Source organism: Melitaea cinxia, chromosome 9, assembly GCF_905220565.1.
Source record: "Melitaea cinxia chromosome 9, ilMelCinx1.1, whole genome shotgun sequence".
NCBI classification, from domain to species: domain Eukaryota; kingdom Metazoa; phylum Arthropoda; class Insecta; order Lepidoptera; family Nymphalidae; genus Melitaea; species Melitaea cinxia.
In genome coordinates, this window is record NC_059402.1 from 17,078,203 (window position 1) to 17,095,139 (window position 16,937).

A 16,937-nucleotide genomic window follows, 5' to 3' on the forward strand; every position below is an offset into this window, starting at 1 on the left:
TACTAGACTGTAGTACATACTCGTATAGCAATAACACTAGTTCATCCTGAGAATATTAATCTTCCTCTGACGTCTGAATAATAATAAAACGACCAGTGTTATTTGAGGAAATAGTCTTTAATGACTGACAAATAACTTTTTTTTTTCGAATTGTTGAGTGTGTTGGCTCAAGAGGCCTTTACAGCGTCACCGGTGAGAGGGACCGGGTACTAAAGACACCGGCCGCGAAGGAATAACAGATACCGTTTTTTTTTTTTTTCGAAATGACTGTTGCTGTTGGCCCTACTGACCTTTACAGCGTCACTGGTGAGATGGGCCGGGTACTGAAGACACCGGCCGCGAAGGAAGTGTATTAACAGATACCGAATACAACATGCGACTTACGTAAATCCACACGACACTTCGATAGCACGATCTATCTACGAACAACGCCATCTGTTATTCATTGTATGAACTAATAATAATTAAATATACATTCAACAGAACAAACGGAACCAAGGTAGGCTCTATAGAATTAATATATTCCTTTAAAAACTATAAATTCAGCCTCCAGAGCCTATATTTTTATCGTTAAAATGAATGTTAATGAAAGCGACGGTAGGTTCTGTAGTAAAATTCTAAAATCATAGTTTTTGCCTCCATGTCCTATTTTTAGGACTGTAAGGGCCAAAATAATTCTTTGAATTTAGCGGCAAGTACATTACAAAGGAAATGAGGCTTATTAGTGACAAAGTGGCAACCATCATTGAATTAATTTTTGGCAGATTCGTACTATCTGCTTTTACAAAACCTTGTGCATTTTAATAAATAAATAGCTACAAATGTAATGCACTAACGACAGAGAACAAGTGTTACTCCTTGAAGTTAAAGTTGATAGATATGTTACATCTAGCTGTTTACAGCTCTGACAGAACTTTGTTTTTGTTATTGTTTGTATGACGTCATATTATGGCGGGTCGTGTTTTAGGTCACGTGATATACAGATTAAAATATACGACTTTTAATTTCAATATAATAAAACAATAATGTGCTTTTACGATTCCAAATCAGAATATTTAAGTGTATTATATATAATATATATAATATAAATTTATGTAAAAACATAAATTTTAATTTTTATCAAATTTTATAATTATTTTTCACTACCGAAAGTATTTAGTTTTTAGTATTTAGTTTCAGGCCATCACATAAAGATAAGTTGGTAAAATAGTATGAAAATTTTTAACTGTGATTGCTTTAATTTAACTTTTCACGCGAGCTTCACAAATTATTTCAAAATTTCTTGATTTAAGGCAGGAAATAGAAAGTGTTACCACTATTAAACAAAGGCCTAATACCCAAAAGGAATCTGCCATCTTTACCGGTCCAAACACGCTTACGTCAACTCGATTTCCCGCCAATATACGCTACATGAAGACATTGTCATACTGCGCTCCTATTGGTCGAGGGAGTGCACGCATTAGGATCGTTACAATATCAAATTAAATTATTAAACGAATAAATCAAAGTACAAACGAATAAAATTGACTTCTAAAATATTTTAACGTTAATCATTCAGCAATTTAAACAGCAAAAGTATTACATAAAAACAAAACAGATGATCAATTCACTAAGATGTCGTTCATTATTTAAAAAAATTAAACATTAAATCTTAAACTAATAAATTACAAAAATAATTTTATAATTTCAATCAAAGCTTGTATATTGAAGTCCGATTAGAGTCCGCGGCGACATATTATATAATTATATAATTGATAATAATTGTGTTTGCTCGCAAACGAAAAAAAACCGACTTCAATTACATCGACGAGTAATACAACGTAGATCGACGAAAAAATACTCAAGTAACTGCGCCTTATCAAAGATTACTCAAAAAGTAGTTATCAAATCTCAATGAAATTTATATGTGACCACATGACAAACATCAGCTTTCGATTAAATTAAAAATTATTAAAATCGGTACACCCAGTAAAAAGTTATTGCGAATTTTCAAGAAGTTCCCTCGATTTCTCTAGGATCCCATTATCAGATCCTGGTTTCCTTATCATGGTACTAAACTAAGGATATCTTCTTTCCAACAAAAAAAGGATTATCAAAATCGGTACAGCCAGTAAAAAGTTATTGCGGATTTTCAAGAATTTCCATCAATTTCTCTGGGATCCCATCACCAGATCCTGGTTTCCTTATCATGATACCAAACTAGTGATATCTCCTTTCCAACAAAAAAAGAATTATCAAAATCGGTACATCCAGTAGAAAGTTATGCGGTATAATACAACGTAGGTCGACGAAAAAAGCGTCAAGTAAAAATGCATTATTAGATATAATTCAAAAAGTAGTTGTTAGATCTCAAATAAATTTAAATGGGACCAATTGACATACACCACCTTTCGATTAAAAAAAATTGTCGAAATCGGTCCACACGGTCAAAAGTTCTGATGTAACATACATAAAAAAAAATATACAGTCGAATTGAGAACCTGCTCCATTTTTGGAAGTCGGTTAAAAAATGGACTAAAAGTTACGAGTCGGCTAGTATATACATGTACGGATTTGTATATGTGTGTATGTTTGTGTATGTGTATTGTATGTTTATGTGTGTGTATGTGTATGTATATGTGTGTGTGTGGTGTATGTATGCGTATATAATTATATTGCTAGAAGAAAGGAATGATATTTTCACATTTCTTGTTTATTCGTCTTTTTTTTTCATAACTTCTTTTAAAATTCTTATTTACATTTTTTTTTACTTATTTTTTTGATGTTATAGTTTTTTTGTAGTCTATATTACTGGTCTTGTTAATATCTTTTTTCTATTTGTACTTATTAATTAATTATTATTATTATTTCTATTTAACTGTGATTTTTTTTTGTATAAGAACTGTCTGCGTTTTGAGTGATGCTCCGAATAAACGTGTTTCTTTCTTTCTTTCTTTCTTTCTACAGGTAATATATTTTAAATGTGTCTGAACTCATTATAATTCTTGCAGCATGCTGTATATCACTTATTTTTTTAATTTTATGAACACTTGTTTGGTTGTGTTGAAAATAACAGATTCATATAACTATGAATGACGACGACTAGATACTTTCGCTTACAAAATACTGAAAAATTTGTTTCTGACTATGGCTTGTATCCGGATAGTCATGATTTAAATATCTAATATTTATAAATATAAGCTGGATTAAGAAAATCGAACAACTAATTGTTGCATACGCCGACGCTCTGGTACAATGGTGCGTTTGCTGTGTCGGCGGCGACTAAGCGCGGACGGTCGCGACTTCGATTTCCGCTCAGACTAGATATTTTTGTTTATACAAATATTTATATTCAGTCTGCTTGCTAGTTCTTCTTGGCATCACCATCGTGCCTTCGCTTGATGCCATGCGTCGCCTTGTCCCGGGCATTTGCACTACATAAATAGTGGCGATAAACTTTTGCTGCGAGCTACGGATACGGATACCGATCTCTTGTTGGCACGTTTGGCAGCTTTGTACTTTTCTCTATATTTAAGAATGTTACTTTGCTGCCACTTTTTAAAATCAGTCTTGTTTGCTGGAATCGCCACCTTCACTCGATCACTTCACCACCACGTCTCCCTGTCAATAGCCGTCCCTTAGAAACGCCAAAGAGCTGCCTTACTTTACTTTACTTTTTTACGCTTTTAGTCCTGAATATAGCTATCTTTTTTTATTGTCTATTTTTTATTTTGTTTTTTTATTTCTCATATATTGTATTAGACTTAAGACTTTTATTGTAACGCCTGACTCGGACGTTATATGTATATATAGTATTTTATACAAATGACATAAAAATTGGTTAATATAGTAAATTGTAATGATACTGTCCTTAAAATTGTGGAAAGTTAGCAAAAGTTTTATGCTTATCTAGAATTTTACTGTGCCGTATCGTATAACAAACAGCCTACGTAAAGCATTTTGAAAGAAGTCAATACTACACACATATATATCTTTACATACAGCGCAAGAGTATCATTTTCAACTGACGCGTAAGCAGTCTTGACCTATTTTGGATATTTTGAGAAAAATAAAAAAATAAAAAAATGGTGAATTCTGTAAAACAAATATTTAATACAACAGGACAAAAATCTAAACAGGAATCGAGTAAGTTCAAACAATTATGAAAATTATATGATATAAAATTATGAATTCTTTTTCATTCATTCTCAAATTTTAAATTAAACTAATTTTATATTTATTCAAATATAAAAAATAATATGATTTATTTTCACTTATTAATAAAAAGAAACTATGTCAATATTATCTGGAAATAAATAGTTAAAAAATAATTTCATTATTTTTAATTATCATCAATTTAATGTGTAAAATGAAAATAAATTAAAAAATTAAAATAAAAGAAGCGTAAAACTAAATTTAAAATTAATAGTTACTTTGATTTAAGTTTTACTTTACTAATATTTCTTTTGTTAATAGTTTATTTTGTTTCAATTTACCAAAATTTAACAATTTATTAAAATTTAACGAATTGTTGCTGTTCCATTGATGCACCTTATTGCACGTAAATTAGAGTTTGTGAGTAAAAGATCATTAGATCAATATATTTTTTTTTAGTTCTCTTAATAAGTGATTTAGACACTTAAACATACAAAAACAACGTTGAGTTATTTAAAGAAAGGTCAGAAAAGTGTAAAAAATAAAAAATTAAATTGCTTTGAAATAAAGTACGCATAAGGGCTCATAGATTTAAAATAACATTGTTTATCTTTTGTGTTTCGAATGTTGTGTAACTTTATTAAACGATTTCCAAAAAGGAGGAGCTTCTCAATGCGATTGCATTTTTTATTGTCAGAACGTTTGACAGGGTGGACCGATGTCGATGATTTTTATTTTATCGAAAGGTGTTGCGTGTCATGTGGTGACATTTAAATTTGCTCGCGATATCATTAGTACTTTTTCAATAATCTTTTTTTTTTTTATGTCACTAGGTCGGCAAACAAGCGTACGGCTCACCTGATGGTAAGCGATTACCGTTGCTTATAGACGCCTGCAACACCAGAAGCATCGCAAGCGCGTTGCCGACCCAATCCCCAATCCCCCCAGCTCTGGTCACCTTACTCACCAACAGGAACACAATACTGCTTGAAAACAGTATTATTTTGCTGTGATCTTCTGTAAGGTCGAGGTACTACCCCAGTCGGGCTGCTCCATATTTTGAGCAGGAAATTCCTGCTGTGCCCAACCTCAGTTAAAGTAATCATTGATAACGCGTGCTTACTTGACAATTCTTTCAACTATTTACGTTGTTGACTACTTGTCGATGTAATTGAAGTCGATGTTTTTCGTTTGCGAGCAACACAATTATTATGGTACTTATATTTAAATCGTAAACAGTTTTGACTAATTTCAAAAACCTCTTAGTAATCATTTTATATAGGAGTATTTTATCAGCTATTTTCCAGAGTGATCGGACATTTCTGTAACTGTTTAATCTTGTTTTGTATTTTATTTCAATATAACACTATCACGATATAAGGAACATTTCGTGATAAGGTGGTATAGACCTAATGCAGCTTCGCTCGCATTGAATTTTTTTTTTTTTTTTTAATAAAAAGTATCCTATTCCTATTATTTATTTTTGTGTTACCAACACATTGGGTAATTCTAAATATTTTATTATATCATATCAACAATCGAACGTTCCAGCGGGGATCGAACCTGCATCTCTAACTGACCGTGTCTGTAATCTAGCCAACGTAGCCACGGTGGCAGGGAACCGAATATAAAATCATCATATCAAAAATTTCGATCTGACGGGTAAATCGTTCCATAGTTAAGCATAATTAAGTTATAAGTTATGGAATCATATATATATATATATATATATATATATATATATATATATATATATATATATATATATATATATATATATATATATATATAATCATATATATATATTATATATATATGTTTAAAGTATCCTATGTTACTTCTTATACCTCCAAGAATATGTGTACAAAGTTTCACGATGTTCGGTTAAGTAGTTTTGCCGTGAAAGCGTAACAACCAAACTTAATTTTACATTATTTTATAATATTAGTAGGGATTCTGGTTTTTAAAATAGCAATCTGCGTGTTCTTTATGTTTTAAATCTATGATATCGTCTACTGTAATTGTTAAAATGCTTATTTGTAAATAATTCAAAAGATAAGTACGTCAAAATTGAGTTATAAGTATATTGATTTATGTTGTTATTCTTATTTTATAAAGTAAAACCTATATATGTAATATTTTTTATTTTTTGTTGGTTCATCATCATCATCGTCATCACATCAGCCTATCGCAGTCCACTGCTGGAGATAGGCCTCCCCAAGTTCGCGCCACACATCCCGGTCTTCCGCAATCCTCATCCAGCCTACACCGGCAATCTTACGTAGATCGTCGGTCCAACGGGTCGGAGGACGTCCCACACTGCGTTTGCCAAGTCGCGGTCTCCACTCTAGTACCCGTCTACTCCAACGGCCATCGGTCCTGTGACACAGATGACTAGCCCACTGCCACTTCAACTTGCTAATTCTGTGGGCTATGTCGGTTACTGTCGTTCTCTCGCGGATAGTCTCATTTCTAATCCTGTCTTTGAGAGAGACCTCAAGCATAGCCCGTTCCATTGCACGTTGAGCGACTTTAAACTTGTGGACCAGTCCCTTCGTCAGTATCCACGTCTCGGCTCCGTATGTTAACACAGGCAGGACGCATTGCTCGAAAACTTTTGTCTTCAAGCATTGCGGAATCTTCGAAGTGAAGACTCGACGGAGTCTGCCAAACGCCGCCCAGCCCAACCGAATCCTCCTATCGGCCTCCTTCTCGAAGTTGTTGCGGCCTAGTTGGATAGTATGGCCTAGGTAAATATAATCCTGAACAACTTCGAGAAAGGTACCATCGACCGACACCGGTATCGGTATGACTTGGTTGTTACACATAACTTTCGTCTTATCCAAGTTCATACAGAGACCGACACGTCGGGAGGACTCGTTTAGGCCGGCCAGAATTTGGCATAACTCATCCAGCGTCTCCGCAAAGATGACAATATCGTCGGCGAAACGAAGGTGAGAGATGAATGATGATGATGATTTTGTTTGTTGTATTAAGATAATAACTGACCAGGACTAATTCTGCTAAAATAGCGAAGCAGGGCCAAGTTGTAACTAAATGATTAAATTTGTGTTTTCATTAGCTTTCAAAATAATTATTATTTAATGTTTGTTTATTTGATAGTGTTTCTTTTTTTCTTTTTGATAAGATACACCTTAACACAAAAGTAACAATATATTTTACGCTATGAATCAGACTACCTGAATATTCCTTCCAAATGTCCCTATGCTTCGGTGATGTTCATTTATAGGTAACAACAGAACAGTTGATACCGCGAGTTGTGTTCTACATCTAAGAACACAAATAATTCTGATTACTGATGTTAGTATTGTTTTAGATGAAGATGAAGATACAGGCTCGTATGGTTTAGGATATCGTCATATACAAGCATTGCTGATGTTTCTATCTGTTACCGTCGGTTTCATTGCGTGTGGTCATGCAGGAGTCACGATTGTTGCGATGTCGATACCTGAAAATACTACTGCGGAAACAGTAACCACAAGGCTAAATAGGAAATTTGAATTGACTCAAACGCATGATATCGTTAGATATTTGGATATATATAAAGTAAGTTTAAACTAGTCACAAATTTTCTTTTGTTCTATCTAGTAAGCGATTAGTTTGGTCTAGATCTAGCAGGTCCATTTTGAGTACTTCAGCTATCGTTCTTAACCGTTGGGGGGAAGGGAATAATTATATATATGACAATCTTTCTCGTTCTTAATAACTATGACTAATCTTTTTGGATACCGACAACTGAGTGCGATGTATTTATGTACTTTCTCTGACCAGGTGTCTCACTAGGGTATATTGTTAGACCTAAACAGAAACAAGTACATACACACGAGGTGTGACATGATCTTCTTCTTCTTCTTGGTTAATGGCTTTCAATAGTGCCAAATGAGCACAGATGATATTGCCAATGTCACGTAGAAGGTGTGACATGATACAACTTATCTCTGTGGGATGATATGTGTTACTTGCCACATAGAACTTACTTTAAAATTTCATGTAAAGGGTCATATTATTTGACATTTTATTGTGATTTTCTATGTATGAACATTGTTCTAAAAAAACTTACTTTTTATCACATTTTTTTTTTCAGATTTATGATTGGCCGAAGTCAGTACACGAGATTATTCTCGGGGCGTTTTACCTTGGAGTTGCTGTCATGATGTTTCCTATCGGTCTCTTGGGTCAGCGATTTGGTGGAAAGCTTCTGCTTCAAATATCATTGTTTTTAAATGCAGTCACATCGCTTGTGGCACCTTGGTTAATTGCATGGGTGAGTTCGCATGTCATTTTTTAAGCATGTCATTAAAGAACCGTTTTCGACTCGATAGTACTATTTTTTTTTGTTTTGTATTGAGTCAATTATTATAGTATTATTATTGTCACTTTAAAACAAACAATTCCATAATTTAATTTGAATAACGAAATTAGTTTGTTTCATTGCATATTTACTTTATTTTAGGGTGATTGGATATCATTTGCCGTAATTCGTTTCTTGCAAGGCGGTGCTCTAGCTGGACTTTACCCCGGAATCCAATTTACAGTCACGCATTGGTTTCCTATTAGCGAACGGAACTCTCTCAGCGGCTATATTTATGCGGGTATAAAAATATACATATATAAAACCTTACATACATAGTTTTGAGACTAAAAGTTGAAAAATATATTCTTAAATAGTAATAACGTAGTGAACAAAAAAAATTATAAGAAATACACAATACTACAGATAAAAATGACCAAAATGATGGTGTGACTGGAATTTAAATGTTTTTATTTTAGGTACAGGCATTGGAAGCACGTTAGCGTTCTTATTAGCAGGTATGCTGGCGGAGAGTGAATTGGGATATCCGGGCATATTTTGGTTAGTCGGAATATTATGTTCAATTGCGTTTTTCTTGCACACCTTCCTTGGAGCTGCTACCCCCAATGAACATAAATTTGTGTCTGAGAAGGAAAAAAAATATATTGTACGGGATCACGTGGAAAAAGTGGTGAAGGTCAGTACTCTTATTTCCTTATGATATTATAAAAACAAAAACAAATAAATAGATCTTGAGAAAGACGTTAAACCTCTTACTATTTGGGAAAGGCTCCGCCCCTTCTCTCTATCTTTCTAAACGAACTTAAACTCAAACGGAAGAAAATCTACTGTTATTACATTACCCAATCGTATATTAATGTCAGTCAGACAATCAGTTCTGCCTATTGCTGTCCACTGCTGGATATAGCCCTCTCCTATGTATATATTAATGTATTGTGCACGAAAAAAGTTTTTATTATTGAATGTCACTATTACCCAATTAAATACAGGTATATTAATATTAATTTATTTATTTCAATGCAACATCAACTCATTTCTAACTGTGATTTGTGTCTATGTGGTGTTAGCCTGTAGGTTTTTGACATTTTATACATGATAAATTTGTCACAATTTTAAATGTTTATGAGTCTATGTAAATAATCGCTGATTAAAGTAATAAATTAATGAAAAAGTACAAAAGAAACGTTGATATTATTTCTGTATTTTGTTTTAGAAATCCAAAGTTCCATGGAAAAAAATACTTACTTCGATTCCTCTGTGGGCGACTGTCATAGCACACGTGGGAAATTCTATGGCATTTGTGTTTATCTTTATGCAAGTTCCATCGTACATGGTTGGAGTGTTGAATTTCAACATAATGGCTGTAAGTATCAGCGTTTCTTGTGCTTCATCATGGATACACACCTGGTTTAAAACAGGCTTGAGTGTGATTGGTGTAAGAATATTTTAAGAAGAAGATAACTGTACTGTGAGTAATAAGAATAATCAAGGCAGGGCACAGCAGGAAATATTCTGCTAAAAATCTGGAGCAGTCCAACTGGAGAAGTACCTGGAACTTACAGAATATCATATATAATATATATCATAGATAAATGACACTGCTTTCAAGCAATGTTGTGTTCCTATGGTGATGAAGGTAAATAGAGCCACTAGAGGGGATTGGTGGTAGGGTCGGTAGCCCGCTAGCGATGCGACACTAGAAGTGTTGCAGATGTTTCGCTTATCATCAGGTTAGCTCTATTAGCGACCTAGTTGTATAAAAAAGAATCATATCAAAATAAAAATTCAATAACTTTACATGACAAGCACTATCTTTTAGATAATAAAAGAATTATCAAATTAAATACGCTCAGTAAAAAGTTTGATTTTTGAAGTCGACTAAAAATACAGTCTTTTGTATGAAGGCACACATTTGAGGTGACAAGTCGTGTCGTGAAGCTACGCACAATATTGCCTGCACTTCCGACACTGGAGCAAATCCTCCGGTATCATAACGATATTGTTCATTCATTTTTATTTCTGAATTACATCCTTGTAAATTTGTCATTGTATCTTTCATACATGAAATATACAACCTTTTAATTTTTTTACAGAGTGGTATTCTGACAGCACTGCCTTACTTGGGTTCATGTTTCTCGGCGTTAGCATTCGGTAATCTGTCCGATTATTTAACTAATAGAAAAATCATCAGCATGAAAATGGCGAGAATAATATTTAATTCGATTGGTAAGTTGTGTCAGTAAAATAAATAGTGTTAGACCATTACCCATTAAGCTGTTACATAGAGTGTTGGTGGACATTGTCCCAACCATGAGCAGCGATGTGCGTGTCTTTGGTAACAACCGGTACCGACGGCTTCACGGAGTCTCCGTGGAACGAAGGGTGACCAACAAGGAGATCATCATCATTCCAGCCTATTGCAGTCCACTGCTGGACATAGGCCTCCACAAGTTCGCGCCGAAAATGCGCGAACTCATGTGTTTTGCCCATAGTCACCACGCTGGGCAGGCGGGTTGGTGACCGCAGGGCTGGCTTTCTCGCACCGAAGACCCAGCTGCCCGTCTTCGGCCTGTGTGTTTGAAAGCCAGCAGTTGGATGGTTATCCCACCATCGGTCGGCTTCTTCTTAAGTTCCAAGGTGGTAGTCGAACCATGTTATCCCTTAGTCGCCTCTTACGACACCCACGGGAAGAGAGGGGGTGGCTATATTCTTTGGTGCCGTAGCCACACAGCACATACAAGGAGATAGACATATTGATTTCATTGATTTAGTTTACTTTATTTGCGAGTACTGTATATAATATTTAGTTTAAAGTAATTAATTTTTATACTTTATTGTTTAATTTATCAATATTTTCTCTATTGATAGGCGTTGTCTGTAAGAGATCACTATTAGATATGGCCGCCTTCACATTTTTTTAAGTTAGAATTTTGTTACTTCCCTTGTGTATTTCAAATGTGCAAATAATAAATAAATACACTAAGACTAGTAAGAAATAAAGTTTTACTATTATTACGATTATCCCGTATATATGTAGTACGAATACAAATATTTACTCCAAACGGAAATCGAATCCTTGACTGCCTGTTAACTCGAGGACAGTTAATTAAAATAACTTGACAACCAGACTTCATCATCATTACAGCCTATACAGTCCACTGCTGGACATAGGCCTCCACAAGTTCACGCCAAAAATAACGTGAACTCACGTGTTTTGCCCATAGTCACCACGCTGGGCAGGCGGGTTGGTGACCGCAGTACTGGCTTTGTCGCACCGAAGACGCTGCTACCAGACTTATCTTCGGTTTAAATTGTCTAAGTCTTCTGCTGGAGATACGCCTCCCCTAGTTCACGCCAAATCCAATATATCCGCTAAATCCCGTTTATCCGTCATAGTAAACCGTAAATAATTATCGGAAAACGTTAGCCATTACTTAAACACGCCAATTCAATCGAAATACTTTTCAATACTTCAGTTATTTCAAAAGGTAATCGTTTCTCTTACAGCGTGTGTTATACCAGCGATATGTCTAATAATAGTGACATTCACGAACAATAGCATTTTAGCCGTTGTCTGCTTTGTCATACTTTCGACGGCGAATTCTGGATACCATTTTAGTTGGATGGTATGTATGGCTTCGAAATTATTAATATTACACGTTGTAAATTTTTTTTTGAAACCAACATTCCCGTAAAAGTAAGTAAGTGTTGGCGATGAGTTAAAATGTATATGCAAATATTTTAAATTTAAAATGCATTTATTTTTAACCGACTTCCAAAAAAGGAGGAGGTTCTCAATTCGACTGTACTTTTTTTTTATGTATGTTACATCAGAACTTTTGACTGGGTGGAGCGATTTCGACAAATTTTCTTTTAATCGAAAGGTGGTGTGTGCCAATTGGTCCTATTTAAATTTATTTGAGATCTAACAACTACTTTTCGAGCTATATCTAATAATGCGTTTTTACTTGACGCTTTTTTCGTCGACCTACGTTGTATTTATACCGCATAACTTTCTACTGGATGTACCAATTAGATAATTCTTGTTTTGTTGGAAAGGAGATATCCCTAGTTTGGTATCATGATAAGGAAACCAGGATCTGGTGATGGGATCCCAGAGAAATTGACGGAAATTCTTGAAAATCCGCAATAACTTTTTACTGGCTGTACCGATTTTGATAATTCTTTTTTTGTTGGAAAGAAGATATCCTTAGTTTAGTACCATGATAAGGAAACCAGGATCTGATAATGGGATCCCAGAGAAATCGAGGGAACTTCTTGAAAATTCGCAATAACTTTTTACTGGGTGTACCGTTTTTAATATTTTTTAATTTAATCGAAAGCTGATGCTTGTCATGTGGTCACATATAAATTTCATTGAGATTTGATAACTACTTTTTGAGTAATCTTTGATAACGCGCAGTAACTTGAGTATTTTTTCGTCGACCTACGTTGTATTACTCGTCGATGTAATTGAAGTCGGTTTTTTAGCATTGACAGTTGCGCTGGCGATTTTGAATACTGTTCACAACATATAAATACATAAATAAACGCCTTACACTCAACGGCCCCTATTAGGATTTACAAATGTTTCGGAGGTCCAGAAACACAATACACAAGCACAAACACGCAAACCACGACATACGTCTTTATGGCCGATACAAATATCTTTCGGAACTGTGAGGACAGTCCTCTGCACCAACGCATCGTCGAATTTGTTATAGCCATCCAGGTTCACCTTTGTAGTAAGTGTGTATAATAAATCATGTGTTTTACTTTCAGGTAAATTACATAGACTTATCGCCAAACTATTGCGGAACCCTGATGGCGATAGGAAACACATTAACCAACATCTTTGCTGTCGTCTTACCCATAATAATTTCCTTTGTTGTAACTGATATGGTATGTAGCTTTTTAATATTGTTCTAATGCCACTAATTAACTGAACTAGAGTTCCGAGTTCTGTTCGATTATTAAGATTTACTATCTTTATATAGGATTTATGTGCTTTAACAGTGAGTGTTAAAATCGGCCTGATCTTCTGATCAACAGCCGAACACCTTACAATTTGACAAAGATATATTTCCAAGCACATGACACCACGACACCAGCTTTCAAAATTTCCTTCAACTCCAACTCCCCCCAAGAGTTTACTGATTTTATGATACAACAGTATATTCATTTGTATATGAATCAATATTAGATGCAAGAAGGAAAAAAAATAAAATTCATAAACATGAACAGACCAAAATTTTCCATTTATTTATTTGTTTCTGCTTTGTATTCTGACAAATAATTTTCAGCATAAAAAAAAACAATGTCAGCTTTTTTTTAATTTCAGACAAACCGGTACCAGTGGCGCATCTTATTATTATTGATGGCTGGGGTCACTTTTGTTAGTAATATCATCTTCACCATATTCATGTCAGCTGACATTCAACCCTGGAATAAAGGAGATGAAGAGGAAGAAGAGGACGCCGCTAAGCAAGCTTAAGCACGTTACCTAGAGTAAGTAATGCCAACTCCTCTTGCAAAATGCATGGTCGAAAACACACCTTAAGAGACGTATAAACGAGCATTGTTTGGGAATACGTATTTTAATATAGACCTTATTATGTATTATGTGACGCAGCGTTCGCGCAGTGGTCACAGCTGTGGATTGTACCTGTTGCGCTGGCGGTTGCGGGTTCGATCCCCGCATATGAAAAACATTTGTATTGGCCATACAGGTGTTTGCCGTGGTCTGGGTGTTTGTGCAGTCCTTGTGGATCTCCCCACCGTGCCTCGGAGAGCACGTTAAGCCGTCGGTCCCGGTTGTTATCATGTACACCTGATAGCGATCGTTACTCATAGTAGGGAATATATCCGCCAATCCGCATTGGAGCAGCGTGGTGGATTAAGCTCTGGTCCTTCTCCTACATGGTGAAAGAGGTCTATGCCCAGTAGTGGGATATTACAGGCTGAAGCGATGTATTCTTATCAGACAGGATTAATAACCAAACCTTGTATATTTTGAAAAAATGAAAATAAATTTAAATTACGTTATGTAACGCGCGCGGATTGTGATGCTTCTGGTGTTGTAGGCTTCTATAAGATATAGTAATCGCTTATCATCAGGTGAGCCATACGCCTGTTTGCCATCCTAGTTGGGTTAAACAAATCTACTGTTTTGCGATCCTTGTGCGATTCGCAAAGTAATATTCACTCTTTCGCCGAACTTTCGATACTCCACATACCTCTATGATGTAAAATTTAGATTAAATTTCATCAAATATCAGTAATTAAGCAATATTTTTTTTCCAGATCTCTAAGACGTAAAGCAAGAAACGTATTGTGCAGAACCTGATAAAGATGTAATGAAATGTCGTGTCTCAAAAAATCAATTTTTTTTCGGACTGTTCGCTCTCTAAGTCATTCATGTATTAATATATACGTGTTGACGACAGCGTTATTCTAACAGTGACATTGCTGCCAACCTAAAGATGCCGCGCCACACTTCCTTTTTTCGTTCTGAATTATTGACTGTCTCCGATGTACATATAAGTTAAACTTTCAGTTAGATTTATGAAATGTTATTAAGTAAATATAAATTATTTTATAAGTGAAGTTTATTTTAATATAAATAATAATAAATAATAAATAGATAAATATCTATACAATACACACACGGTCGTCTGTTCCTAAAGTAAGCAACTAAATGCTTGTGTTATAGGTAACAGCCGACTGGTATATAGCTACATATTTTTTTTTTTCGATAAACATACTTATAAATAATACATATATAAATATGTTTTTAAGTTGCACCTATTTATTATGTTAATTATATTATTCTAAAAACAAGACATAAACCAACATCGACATTATATTCTCATTTTGATACAACAAAAAGAATTAAGTTATACTAGATTATATCGTGACTTCGCCCGCAAAGGTCAAGATTTTAAAGGTTAATAATATCTAGAGATCTCTTTATATAATAAACCATAGGATTTTAAGAGTTTTAGATTTAAAATAATTCCACAAAATATTTAAGTTGTATTATAATAAATATTTTTATGTATTAGTTTATTATTATTGGTTTTATTTTAATTGAATTGTTTTTTTTTTTATAGTTATCTTGTGGGGTATCCACTATATACAAACTTTTTACATCAGAATAATAATGAAACCTCATTTCATGTTCTTATATTTTTACTAGCTGTGCCCGCGGCTTCACCCGCGTTGAAATCAGTGTGTCACAAAGTTTTCCCGGCAAACTTCCAGCTAAACTCTCATTATAATCGGCTTAGCCGTTCCGTAAACCTTCCTCGTGAACCGCATGAAAATCCGTTCAGTAGATTTTGAGGAAATCGATCACATACACATTTGGGGACTTTGTTTTATAATACACTAACTGTTGCCTGCGACTACATCCGCGTGGTTATGAAGATATGCATTACTATTAAGATTTTTAACGCATTTTTTTTATTTCAGTCACTTGAAATGCTTATCACACTGAGTAACTTTTTAAAAGGCACAATTTAGTATAATTAAATACTTGTTTTTATAAAACCTCTCTATACACCACATTTTTAGTTTTATTTTCAGGCTGCAGTATAAATAACCTATCGACGTATTTATATAACTGCTGTATATATTTCATACAAACTATCAACCCCAATTAAACCCCCTTAGCGGTGGAATATCGCAAAATCTCTCTACTCTACTACTATTATCTACTTACTATAATCTACCTCCCTGCCAAATTTCATCTTTATCCATCCTAGATGGATGGACCCTTCAGCTGTTTTTGGGTTCTCGTGATGAGTGAGTCAGTGACCTTTCTCTTTTATATATATATATATATATATATATTACGATGCATTATTTGGACACCTCCTCACCATCTATAGATCATATATTTTAAATTTCAAGTCTCTTACTTCAAAAACATAGAACTTTCATACAAATTTCCAAACTCCGTTTTATCCCCTTAGGGGTCGAGTTTCGTAAAATCCGTTCTTAGCGGATGTCTACGACCTATAAGGAGCCTACCTGCTAAATTTCAAGTTTGTAGGTGTTATAGTTTTGGAGATTTCGTGATCAGTGAGTCAACCTACGAACCCCCGTTTTAACCCCAAAAAGGAGTTGATTTCTAAATATACATTATTTGGACACCTACTGACCATCTATAGAGCATACACTTTAAATTTCAAGTCTCTTACTTCAAAAACATAGGACTTTTATACAAACTTCCAACCCCGTTTTATCCCCTTAGGGGTCGAGTTTCGTAAAATTTGTTCTTAGCGGATGGTTACGCTCTATAAGGAACCTATCTGCCAAATTTCAAGTTTGTAGCTGTTATAGTTTCGGAGATTTCGTGATGAGTGAGTCAACCTACCATCCCCCGTTTTAACCCCAAAAGGGAGTTGATTTTTAAAGATACATTATTTGGACACTTTCTCATCATCTATAGAGCATACATTTTAAA

At 34.5% G+C, this 16,937-nt stretch overlaps 1 protein-coding gene across 1 annotated transcript; it reads left to right on the forward strand.

The window, feature by feature from the left end:
- The first annotated feature begins 263 nt into the window (after nucleotides 1-263).
- On the forward strand, nucleotides 264-13,961 carry LOC123656201 (sialin-like). Its single transcript, XM_045591905.1, has 10 exons — nucleotides 264-306; nucleotides 7,472-7,701; nucleotides 8,240-8,419; nucleotides 8,609-8,747; nucleotides 8,926-9,143; nucleotides 9,681-9,830; nucleotides 10,561-10,693; nucleotides 13,046-13,146; nucleotides 13,250-13,369; nucleotides 13,809-13,961. Exons 1-10 carry the CDS (start codon nucleotides 264-266, stop codon nucleotides 13,959-13,961), a joined length of 1,467 nt encoding a protein of 488 aa, XP_045447861.1.
- The last annotated feature ends 2,976 nt before the right edge of the window (nucleotides 13,962-16,937 follow it).